This window comes from Aulostomus chinensis, chromosome 14 (genome assembly GCF_037954235.1).
Source record: "Aulostomus chinensis isolate RoL2024-O1b breed Wild chromosome 14, RoL_Achi_v1.0, whole genome shotgun sequence".
NCBI classification, from domain to species: domain Eukaryota; kingdom Metazoa; phylum Chordata; class Actinopteri; order Syngnathiformes; family Aulostomidae; genus Aulostomus; species Aulostomus chinensis.
The window spans coordinates 4043172-4055742 of record NC_141333.1 but is presented as its reverse complement, the minus strand read 5'-3'; the positions used below and the strand labels follow the sequence as shown (position 1 = coordinate 4055742).

At 41.6% G+C, this 12571-nt stretch overlaps 1 protein-coding gene and 1 non-coding gene across 2 annotated transcripts; both read right to left on the bottom strand.

Annotated features, from left to right (window-relative positions):
• Nucleotides 1–270: 270 nt before the first annotated feature.
• Nucleotides 271–8985, bottom strand: depdc1 (DEP domain containing 1). Its single transcript, XM_086224820.1, has 12 exons — nt 8766–8985; nt 7533–7798; nt 7277–7421; nt 7056–7177; nt 6781–6911; nt 6558–6605; nt 5866–6003; nt 4492–5511; nt 3401–3573; nt 2458–2634; nt 2168–2374; nt 271–1520 (listed from the first exon to the last, which is right to left on the bottom strand). The coding sequence occupies exons 1-12, from the start codon at nt 8811–8813 to the stop codon at nt 1383–1385; spliced, it is 2613 nt and encodes an 870-aa protein (XP_086080946.1). The 5' UTR covers nt 8814–8985; the 3' UTR covers nt 271–1382.
• Nucleotides 8986–11966: 2981 nt separating this feature from the next.
• trnah-gug (transfer RNA histidin (anticodon GUG)) lies at nt 11967–12038 on the bottom strand. The gene has a single exon. It is a non-coding gene; the product is annotated as a tRNA-His (tRNA).
• Nucleotides 12039–12571: the final 533 nt, after the last annotated feature.

The window sequence follows — 12571 nt, the reverse complement described above, 5'->3', positions numbered from 1 at the left end:
AAACTGTAATATAGGAGGCAGAGAAATTCAACCAAATTGAAGAATTTCAACAATACGCGAGTTGTGCCACCACATGCCCCATGTACTATAGAGTATTTGGCAAGCTCAGAAGTACTTGTCCCTCAGAAGCTTCCTAACCACAAGTACTTCTGTGAACAAAAGCTCAAACACTGATGTGAATAAAACACAAATTAAGAGAGGAGCAATTTAAAAACACACTGTTCTCGCTTACTATATACAAAAGAAACAGGATGAGACCATATAATGAGAACACTTGAACAGGTTTATTTCTCTAGGAATTGCATAGTGAACAAATGTAAAAGTCTTTGCTGCATATATAACTACACACACACACATCTGAGGTATCAACCACCAATCAGGCTAAAACTAGTACTTCATATAGCTCAGGATCAATAAATACAGGATATCCTGACATCTTCAACAAGCTCAATTTGTTGTATTCCCTTGTATGCACTCAAAAACCTATCACTTCAAAGAAATTCAATTGATGGATTTCATCAGTCTTCACATTTAAGACATTCAAATGTTAAATGCTGTAACTTTTAGTATCCTTTTACCCTAAATATCACTAATGGGGGGGGGGGGGGTATGTGTTACACTAGTATAAATTAACTAGAATGATGATTGACATTAGCTGTTGGCCAGTCATAAAGCCTAAACCTTGTGCAAAACATGGTGTAATCAATAAAGAACGCGAAGAAATATTTAGGTTTAACAGCACACAAACGGAAAGAAAAAAAAAACAGATCCTGCAGACCAAATGTTCCCTTATGAATCTAATGAAAGACTGAAAAAAAGAACCTAATTTAACACTGAAGAGATGATCAGACTTGGAAAAAACTAGAGCTTTTCAAATAAAGCTAGGAAGTTTCTACAATATAAAATACTAATAAAACCACTTCAAACAAAAACGTCTAGAGCTGCTCCCACTGTCATCACTCATAAATTAATCGATCAACTAATCATTCCCAAAAGTACCAGTGATCTCAGACTTGCTTGTCTCCCAAAACACACACACACACACACACACACACAGGAATAAAGATGACAGGTGAGAGGAAAACTGAACAGAAATCATTCTACAAACTGGAGCCTGTTAAAAACACATTATGTTCTATCATATGAACCGAACCAACCTGCCTTTATATTCCTCAGCTACATTACACACAACATAAATACACACACACACACACACACATATATATAAGTCTCCCAGCCTGCAGTGGCAGACACAACGACACAATAATGAGACAAAAGAAGCAATAACAGAGTTTCCATTGTAACAGGACGTGAGCATCAGTGCAAACACCAGTGCAGCACAAAGACTGGCGTCTTCAACCACGGGGACACCTGCTGGTCATTTAGTTCCTGATACTGAACACTTTGGTCTTCTTGATGTTGAGGAGGGGAGGTTTAATCTTTGGCTTGTGCTCAGCCCTGTTCTCCCGGTCTGAAGGGGGACACCGCTGACTGTAGATGTCTGGGTACTGCTTCTGAAACTGTGCAGACAACAACAAAAGTCTGAATGAGAAAATGCTAAAATAAATAGTCACTGAATATTAATACCACTGAAAACATAACTGGAACAATTACATTCAACGAATATCAGACATTATTGCAAAGGAAAGTTTGAAAGGAAGAAGTTCATTAAACAATTTCAATAGAAGCAACCTGGAAAAAAATTATTTCTTGGAAAGAAAATTATTGAAATTGGTGCAATACTGAGAGCTCTGTCTGTTTCAAAGTAAAACATGGTTGTTTTTGACAAATTCAGATTAGAGCCTGATGAGGCCCAATTCTTAGATATGGAAGTGAAAAATGAAAGCACATTTCTATTTGAAGTCAAAGTCCTGCCATGCCCCATCTACAACATATATCCATTCGTGATATGTACATTTGAGCATCATTTCAATGTTATCATGTTGGAGCAAATTTCAACATGAAACTGCTGAACTGTTGCATCGGCCAGCATGTACGTTAATTACCATGAATTACGTGAGAACCAATTTTGTGAAAAGGGGAAAAACTGGCTAACAATCAGCTGGGCACTAGTTACAGCAAATTAATTAAAATGGATGAATTCATATGATGCTTTTCAAAAATGTGTAAAGGTCTGGTAGGTTGTTAAAAAGTTGTTTTGTTTTACCTGCTTCAATTTCTTGCGTCTGTCCTTCTCACTCAGGTTTTGGTCCGTCAGCAGGATCTCCAGTAGTTCCTCCATGGCCTTCTGGGAAGATTCCAATTTTTGCTGCTCAAACTCGGCACCACTAATTTGACGGCAGAACGCGTAGATGGGCATCGGAGCACAAACTGGATCGGCAGCATCAGTGTTGGATTTAGTGTCGATCGGGATCTGTGATCAGAAAAGTGGAACGTTTCAGCAATTTCAACCGCTCCATCAGCTCAGTAGAAACTGCAACAGTGTTCCACGTGTACCTGTGCAGTGCGTAGGTACTGGACGTGGTCATTGATGGCACTGAGCAGGTACTCAGGGACAGACAGTATGCTTTGTTGATGGTCCATGAGGAATGAGACCAGTCTGGTGGCTAACAGCTCATCCAACTCACACTCCTCAGCACTGCCTAGAACACAGCCTGAAAATGTGTGAACCATCTGAAACAAGATCACACAAAAAAATGGAGATGAGTCAAAGTCAGAAGGAAAACATGAGTCATGTGACATTTTCACACTGATAGGTAAAGCACGGCCACAAATCTTAATTTTTGTTGTCATCCACTTATCAGGGTCCGGCAGCCTCAGCAGGGAAACCCAGACCACCCTCTCCCCAGCCACTTCCACCAGCTCTTCCTGGGCATTCCCAGGCCAGCCGAGAGATATGATCCCTCCAGCGTGTCCTGGGTCGGCCCCGATGCCTCCTCTTAGTAAGGCAACAATAATATTAGCAATTGCCTGGGTCTACTTGAGTGCCTGAGTTAGCCATGACAATGTGACAGAAGCTCAGTTGGCATGTAAATATCTTATTTCTAGGAAATCTACAAATTGAAGTTAAAGTAAAGCACATTTCCATCCTATCCCTTTTTACAAATGTTTTTAGAGTTGAGACATGCACTGGTGATCCTACCAATTCTCTGGTTAAGGCCAAAGAAGGAGGAGCTGGTGTAAAAGCAAATGTGACACTTATGCCAGTTACCTGTAGTCATGTACTCCACCTCAGCCAAAACAGAAAACTTTAACTGAGGCAGCTGAAAAGACATCTTCCACTAATGTTAATCATTACACATATTTCACAAAATGTCCCCTTTTAAGTTGGCAACCCAAGTGATATCAGTGCGTACAAAGACTTTATACAGACATCAGACTTTTTGGGGCACAAACATATGCGTGGGTTAGATATCATGAGTGCAGTTTTCTTCCACACCAGTGTTCGGGTGCCAATGGCAGGGTGGAGGCGGGGCATGTCCACGTTCTGACTGATCCGAGACATCATCCTCATGAGGAGCTGCAACTTCCTGCGAGATGCAGGGGGAAGGAGGAGGGTGCATAGCTGGAGAGCCTCAATGGCCACACGCTCACACTGAGGCTGGAGAAGACCTACACACACACGACAGAGGCAGGTGAAGTCCATACTGTACAGGAGCGCAGTCAGATTAATGTTTTGTACACAAAAGAAAGCATCAATATGCCAGCATGTTCAAATCATTCAGAAATAACTGCAGAGAGTAAAAATATGCTTCACACACAGTAAACACTAGTACATAGAGTTATGTGCAACCTTTCATTGATTGCAAATGTAGTTTTCTGTATTTTTGCATCTTCTTTTACTCTCTACTGCAATATGTTGAGCCATCAGGGCCACCACAGTTCTGAAAACAAGCAGCAGTAGACTAATACCTTATAGCAACATTCATCCATTGCAATAACTAGATCTTGCTTTATGAATGGATGAATGAATGACAGCAATGATTCCAGATGAGTCGGGTAGGATTTGTTAACATCTAATAAGTTGTGAAGTTCTACTGAAAAGCTACAAATAAGAGGAACATGGCGTCTGAGACAGGTAGGGCAGAGTTGTGAACATGTGCTCTTTGGATGTAAAACCCAGACCTAAAACATCAATTGTTGTAAAACTAAATGATTAAATAAGTGTGCCAATATATGTGGCTTCTGGACTCAAAGAGATGCTGCTGTGAGGAAAAAGCATCTTTATGAGCTCAAGACACCCATTTGTGAATATTTGACACTTAGGGGAAAGTATCGCTTTAAACTGCGTCAGGGATTTCTAGATTTCCAAAATGTAACTAAACGCAGATTACAGAGGGGTGAAATCACTCTTTCCAAATCTTCAATTCTTGCTGCCTCCCCATTTGAGATTAATAAGAGTTGCATGTCTTGCAATACTTCTGAAAAACCTCTCATGCTAGTTGAGGTTAGATGTTAGATGGGGTTAGTTTGATTAGACATCAGCAGAAAAGCAGACACACATACACACACGTAGAGGGGAGGTCTTACTGTGCTCAGGTTTGGGTTGGGGGGGCTGAGAGTTGCTGGTGGGCACACAGACAGACGGTTTGAGCAGTGAAACAGGTCGTGGCAGCTTGGACAAATCCAGAGAGCTGATGCAGCGTCGGACAACAGCAGGGGTAGGGAGGGTCCAAAGATTAGCGGTACTGGAGGCGGTTCTTGGTACAGCAGGTTCTGTAGCAGCATGAGGCCCTTGTGCTTTGGTCGCAGGAGATGAGGAGGAGGAGGAGGAGGACGACAGAGGGCAATGCAAAGCAGAGGAGGGATGATAGGATGACAAGAAGGAGCGTGACGCAGTGGAGGAGTGATGCTGGTCAGCAGAGGTGTGCACATTAAGGCAGCTGGCTGCTCGGCCCTGCCACTTAGTCTCTTTAACGTCCTCTTCTCTGGTTTCTATGACGATATCTAGACAGCTGCCAACACTTCGCGGTCGCAAAGTTCGCAACCTCTGTGTGGCCAACGGACCTGGTAAGGAGATTGTAGGCAGTCTTTTCCTAGAAGAACCTTCTGGAGCTCTTTCAAAAGGAGTCAAGGTCGCTTTGGATTCAGGTGTTAAGTCTGAGTGACTGTAGGGTGTTTCAGTCACACAGTTGTCATTTCGGCTGCTGTTGCTATGGACACAGGATGCCAGGCTGTCAGTGGACAGGAACAGCTGCTGCCGGGTCAGGGGGGTAGAGTCGTCCAGGATAGTTTCTAGTGAGCAGCTCCTGGTTTGGCGTCTTGCAGGACCAAGCGCACTCAAGCTCAAGAAGCCTCCTCCACACTTACTGTCACCTGCAGTGGCATCACTTCCTGTCAGCGTCGCCAGCCTTGACTGAAGTTTCCCGCCAAGCACCTCTCTCATGGGTGACTCCGTCTCATCACATGTTCCCTGCCTGAGCAGTGACAGAAGGAGACACTCTGTGGAGCGAAATGATGCCTTGGCTGGAGGGGGGACTGAGGGAAGATCAGGCTTCTTGCGTTTCCCACGCTGGTGTGTAGTGGGTGCTGTTACATACCCACTATAGACTAGAAGCGAGGAAAGAGGGAGACAAAAAGCCAAGTGTTGCAGGCAGAGGGTCAATGCAAGCAGACAGATAAGGGAGGGAGAGGTTTGAGTTAGTTCAAACCTGGTCAAAGACAACACAACAGGCACAAACCAACAGAGAATACAGATGCTCATGTCACTGTTAGACCTCCACAAACAGACAACAACCAAAACCTCTGTTAGCAGTCCAAAAGTACTGTTAGACATGATTGAGCCACAAGATCCTGAAAGAACCCAGTCAGGTGCACATTCTTTTAGCTGCTTTGTTATAACGAAGAGTAAAAGTAAAAGTACAGTAAAGCCATTCCAATGAAATCACTGACTGCAATACCTACCCAGCACATTGATAAACAGTTCGTACAGTTCATATGTGAGCAACGGTTGCGGGAGGCTGTAGAAGTAATCTGACACCGTTTTGTAGACGTCTCTTTCAAAGCCAGGATAGGAGGGCTGATCACTGTCATACTTTGGCCCTGGACATGAACAGGAAGTTGCAACAACAATAAACAATTTATAAAAAGAGCTCTCACACTTCACTCACGAGAAGCAGAAGAAATTTCAATGCAATTTCCTTTGTACTCAAAATGTTAAACATGGCTATTGTATTTGTATAGGTAGCATTCAATCTTCTTCAACAGTTGAATGGCACAGTAGCTCAGAAAATAGAGTGTGTGTGAAGTGTTTCTCCACAAAGATGGTTCAGGTGATGGAACAATGTAGTTCTTTGTATAAATTACCCCCATAATGTAGTTTATCCATTGTTATTAAGACACATTCCCTTGGAAACGTTCTAACTGCTTTGCAAGAAAAAAGAAAAAAAATCTAACAGTAAAATTTGAAAAATTCCAGTGCTCAACATCTCATGGAAAATTACTGGATGGAGAACCCACATGAAACCCAACTAGCAAGTGCCAAAAATGATCATGCAATAACAAAAATGGGCTAACATGTTGTAATGTTTGTCTTTGCTCAGGTAAAACATGTATGAATGAAGGCAAAGTAGCATCCTCAGCTCCCTGCTACTCACAGTTGGCCAGGCTCTTCATGGCAGACAGAACCCAGTGGGGAAGGTCGTCTAGAGGGATGATTGGAAAGTTAGACTGATTTCCACTGATAAAAATCTTCTTCACACTAACTAAAAACACATGTCCTCTAATTTAATGTGTTTGGCATTCATATCAAAACATATACTCAAACACTTATGGAAAGGAACAAAGAGAGACTGTGTTTCAGCAGGGATCAGAACCTACTAGTCTTGTTGTCCAGGGTGACCACCCCATGCTTGTTGACTTTGGTCATATTATGGATGATGTTCTGTGGGTTCACGTGACGCTGGTCTAAAACATCATTGAGGGATGCAACACCAAGAATCCTCTGCAAGCTGAAACCCACAAATTTTTATTGAACAAAGAAAACTCTAGGCGCCCTTGAATTTCTACACTCTGAAGATGATCAAACCAACCATGAATTGGATGTGTGGAAAGAAAATCGATTTGTTATCCTCAGTGTGAGTGTGTGTTCATACTGGGTCAGGGTGATGTCCCTCCAGATTTCCTGTTCATCATCTACCGTCAGCTCTCGTCTCTGCACCTGCTGCTCTGTTGGGTGATTCTCTCCCTCACCTCGATGAACTGGATCTACGTTTTCCTGAAAGACATCAACAGAGCAACAGTTTACAACAATTACTATGTATCCAAATAACATTTAGGCATAAGACTGATATAATTCCTGTCCAGTTCAGGTCACCTGTGTCTCCTTTTCATTCTTTTTGTTACTTTTAAACTTGAAGAAACCTTCCTTGTCCCTGAGCGAAGGTCTTTTCTTAATGGGTTTGGATGTTGAGGTTCCACTTCGACAGGGAATGGGCTTCAGTGGAGAGGTGGAGGGGAATCTTTGGGAAGGGAAAGGAAATAGACAGCATAACCTTTTGTGGTGCTCTCTCATAAACTGAATTTGATCTTTTAAAACACTTTCAAGCACATGTCTGCAAATGTTTGCTGACCTGTACAGCATGTGGTTATCTTCCAAATCCTCTGTGCCCCAGCGGCCCTTCACATCTTCTATCACATTGTTCTTCAGAAACTTCTTTAGAAGCTGCACTGTCTGTTGCCTGGTGACATCAGGGCCAAAATTGCTGTTGCTACGGAGCAGCTGGTGCAGCCAGTCCACAGCAGCCGAGGCGGTGAAGCAGGAGGAATAATGCCGTAAATTCTGGCGGTGCTTCTTGAGGGGCATACCGGCCCGAAACAGACGAGTCACCTCATTCCACTACCATGGGAGGACAAGGGGAGACTTCATTTATCCACGCAGAGCTGGGCTGAGATTTTTTAATCCAGCAAGCCGTGTTCAATTCAATATGATGGCATTTAGGATGAAGTAACATTCACGTCTGCACTTGATACTTGTAACTGGAATTTGGTGCTAGTACCAAAAGTCTGATATTTTTCTCTGCGAAAAACAAACAATGTTATTCCATTTCTAAATGTTACACTCTTCAGCTTGTGGTTACATGTCATCTGAACTGGTGTTCAAATTCACAAACCAGAAAAGTAACAGGAAAACAGCTCTTCCAAAGACGACTCATTCACCTCAGATTCTAAAAATACTGAAACTCCAGCATTAAGTGAATTATAAAAAGACCAACTTTCTTGTGAAATGTCTTTAACAATCCCAGCTGCTGCCTGCTCAAATCTTTCTGATCAGAAGAAAGTTATTTTTACACAGTGCAAATGCCAGACATTTATTTTAGCTTCTCATGTGTCATGTTGTTGATTCTTTATCTAGTATCCTGAATATATTAAGATTACATTTACTTACAATTAAGATTAAGATTAAATGCTGTGAGAGCGCACATCTTGTAGGATTTTTATAATACAATAATAATGCATAGACTTTAGAAAATAATACAAAAAAAAACTGACATGTCAGGCAAAAAAGAAAAGAAAAAATCCCGAAAAATCGCCAGGTAAACGTCAGTTATGAATTTGCTGGTTAGGTTGGAATCATCCATGAAACTAAAGTCAGTCATACAGGTATTCAAAGTAGTTTTGACCGAGTGGAACTTTTGTGCCGAATTATAATCAACAATTCCTCAATAAAAAAGCAGACACACACCGTAAATAACTTCTATTCGACACAACAAGAAAGGTTTATATTGAAAACGGCTAATTTTATGGCATCGCCGCGGACGATGGAACTGTTAGCTAGCTAGGTTTATTGGCTAACGTTCACTTACCAGTTTCGTGGCTCGATACGGCCCGGGGGTGACAATATGGGAGCTCATGTTAATCAGAAAAATAATGTCAGCACTGGTGTTTCAGCTCAGTCGAAGTGACACGGGATGAATATGTCCATTACATCGGGAAAAGCTGCTCGAATGTTACGGTCTCAGCTCTGAGGGAGAGGCATTGCCAGCTCCACTAATCTGCAGCTGCTCTCCGTCTGTTCAAAATTACGAGCCGTGCTCTTCTGGCACCTGATTGGTCATTCCACGGGTCACGTGTCGGCTCAATGAGAAAAGCGGGTGGGGGCGAAAACAAACTGCCCGACTGGAATGTAGCAGGAAAACATTACGACTGTGATTATTTCATTGTGGTTTATTGGTGAGAGCAATATTTTCCTCAGCCCACTCGTTGAAAATAATTAGATCCACTCCTAGCGAGTAGTTACAGGAGATGTGGTGTCTGTGGCATTGTATTGTGTTGCTGGGTGAAGAGGGCAGTCACATTAACATACCATGACAGGTCTTCTGTGAGGAAAATCAGTTATAGACAAGTGGGGGTCAGACTTTGGGGTTAGGGACTTCTCAAAAAAAGGAATTGCAAGGGTGGGGTTGGCTCCGGCCACTGCTATAGACATGCTAATGTCCTCCAACTTCCCGTAGGTCTCACTGTTGTAAATCAACCATCTGTTGGTGAGATTCCCTCAAATAGTGGTAGTCTACTGACTGGACAAAGACACCAGTTGTGGAGTAAAATGTGAGACACATCCATAACCACCAAGTTGAGGGACCTCTTAAAGAAGACATGCAAATGGCCCATGTGAAAAGAAGTCTTTAATTGTGTTTGGATAAATGAGGCTGCTTCCACAAAGATATCAATAGAGACAAATCAGAGTTTGCAGACTGAGCACAGATATGAGGCAGCACGGAAAACTATAAAATAACCATTTATAGGTTTTGGTTCAAGGCCTCCTCGTCTCAATTATATACTCAATGCCAAAACACAGACCAGCAAGTTTTACCTTTTTAGCATTAGCCCAGGGAAAAGAAATAGAAAGTTTAGCTGCTGAATGTGTTACTTACACTTTGACTTGATGCATTATCCTAAAAGAGCCGGTAATTTGTTTTTTATTCAAATGCATTGCAATTTTTTTTTTTTACTGAGATTTTCAGAAAACAGCCAAAAGAAATCAAGAATTTGCACATTTTTCCATAGATACTTGGTGCAAAAGTGAAATTAATTTCGGCAGTGGTCCTCACTGTTGCCTCACAGCAAGAGGATTCAGGGTTCGAGCCGCGACTTGGGCACAGGATCTTTCTGTGTGGAGTCTGCATGTTCTCCCTGTTCCTGCATGGGTTCTCTGGGTACTCCGGCTTGCTCCCACAGTCCAAAGACATCAAGAGGGGATGAGGATAATCCAGAATCAGAATAGCTTTATTGTCACCAAGGGATCGAGCCCAAGGCGAAATTATTACTGTACATTCACTTGCTTGGTACAGCTATCACAAATAGTCACTATTATTACTGGTTGATCGTAATAATGGCACACATTAGAATTAAACAAAGCACATATTCCTTTTTTTTGTGTATGTACACTAAACCTGAGCAGTCCGTTGTTCAAATGGAGGCAGAGAGAGTGTGTGAGGCCTAGAAGTGTGCGCCATGGCGCTGTTCCTGGGGGTGGGTTGGCTGCAGCCAGGGCGGCGGCGCTGCCACCTGAGGAGGTGGAGAGGATGGGGGGAGGTCAGAAGCATGAGAGGGAGGGGGAGAGTGCGTACAATTTGCGTCACCAATGCGGGTGGAATTCTCCTGGAGGATAAACAATGGGCAGATGTCCATCCATACTCTAAATTGACCGTAGGTGTGACTGTGAGTGTGAATGGTTGTCTGTCTATATGTGTTGGCCCTGCCATGGCCTGGTAACCCATTGTGGGTAAACCTCTCCTCTCCCCCAAAGGCTGCTGGGATAGGCTCCACCCCCCGCAACCCTTAACAGGATAAGTGGTAGAAAATGAATGGATGAAATTAATTTCCACCTGGTTTTTTACAAAGCTAAAAATATTGTTTCATTACAGACTCATTTGGAGAGTTACCCTTTGTACATAAGCAAAACTCATTTTCAACCAATGAAAACTCAACAGTTCTTAATATCACAGGGTTATGCATTCATGACAATATAGCTCTGGTTCGAAGTAACTCTTTCTCCTTTTAAATCCCAATTTTTTTTCACAGAAACCCTTTAAACACATCACATGACTTGACAAGTCATACGACCACTTGATAATTTGATAACACTGTCATAAAAAAACACTTTTTGTGTCATTCCAATCCAATTCGTTTTTCCAGTGTAAGATAAATCTAAGTCATAATCAAGGTCAAATGTAGAAATGTAGCCCAATGAGAGAATCTTGACCAAAAAACAACTGACAAATATGTAGGACTCAACGGAAAAAAATAACACACATAAACTATTAATTCCTTGACTAATTCAGTCAAATACTCGAATGTTCTAATTGTTCTCTGTCTATCAAGAATTAATAACCTTAAAGCTACACAAATATAAAAACAACAACATTTTGATATTTAAATGCAGTGTAAGATTTAATACATTTTGGGCCAGTGCACTGGCAATGCTTGGACTGAACTTTTGGGCAATGCTGCCCCCATCTGTAAGTACCATCTTTTTAAGAAATCTTCCACATGATTTTTGGGGAACAGTGAGAAGTACTGTTTACATAATGAAACTGGGCATCGTGGTAAATACGCTTTGACCCAATCTTACTGTAGCCTAACTATGAAGTAAAAAATAATCTTAACAAATAGGTTTGGATCAGGCCATGGTATAACCTAATGAACTCAAGAGTAACTTGAAGTATAACGGGAAGCTTTTACAGATAAGGTGTTTTTTAAGGATGCTGGTAAAGCTACAATCACTAAAACTAATTCCACATCCACCAGGTACAGCTTTTATGTTCCTCTTACAAATAATAAAATCAGTAATACTGATTCAATTTTACAGTGGGAAGAAATATCGTTTCTTTTTATAATGGACCCTTTTTTTATTCACAAAATAGAGTACAGACGTGCCATTTTTTGAGTGCAGTATGCTTCGTAGTTACCCAAAAACATTACTATAACGCTGATGAACTATCTGATCAACTCTCGAGACTACAATTTAGTACGTAGGTATTTGCCTCTTCAAATTCATCAAAACATGCCGTGACCCGGATTCGAACCGGGGTTGCTGCGGCCACAACGCAGAGTACTAACCACTATACGATCACGGCGAGCTGCTTTAGTCCGACTGTGCCGCATAAATTTATGTATTTACTTATCTAAAACATTAACTTTTGTGGAAATAGTCATATTTCGATTACATTTACGAGCCCATCACGTTAAATAACATATTGTTTGAGTATTACATCAATATGGAAGAGTATGGAACACTACAGCAAAGATGAACACATCCAAGGTGATGTCTCACTTCTGTGTAAAAAAATAAAAATAACTGAATGTACTCCACGATCGACAAAAAGACATGTGTTGTGCTTTAAAACAGTCCTGCAGTTAAATTTTATTCGGTTTGTTACTGTCTGATTTTGTGGAATTCGATTAAATTATATCTTTGGAGTAAAATGAATATTGGACAGAGTGATATGCTGTTTTATTTATTTATTGCATTTCCGCGTTGAATGTGACGTATGGCTTTTTAAAAACTAAATCGCCAGCTGATTGGCTGATGGAACTGTATTCGTACGGTTTTAAAGATTTCTCTTTTGCCATTGGACGAGGTGCGGCCGTCCCTCGCTTATGATTGGAT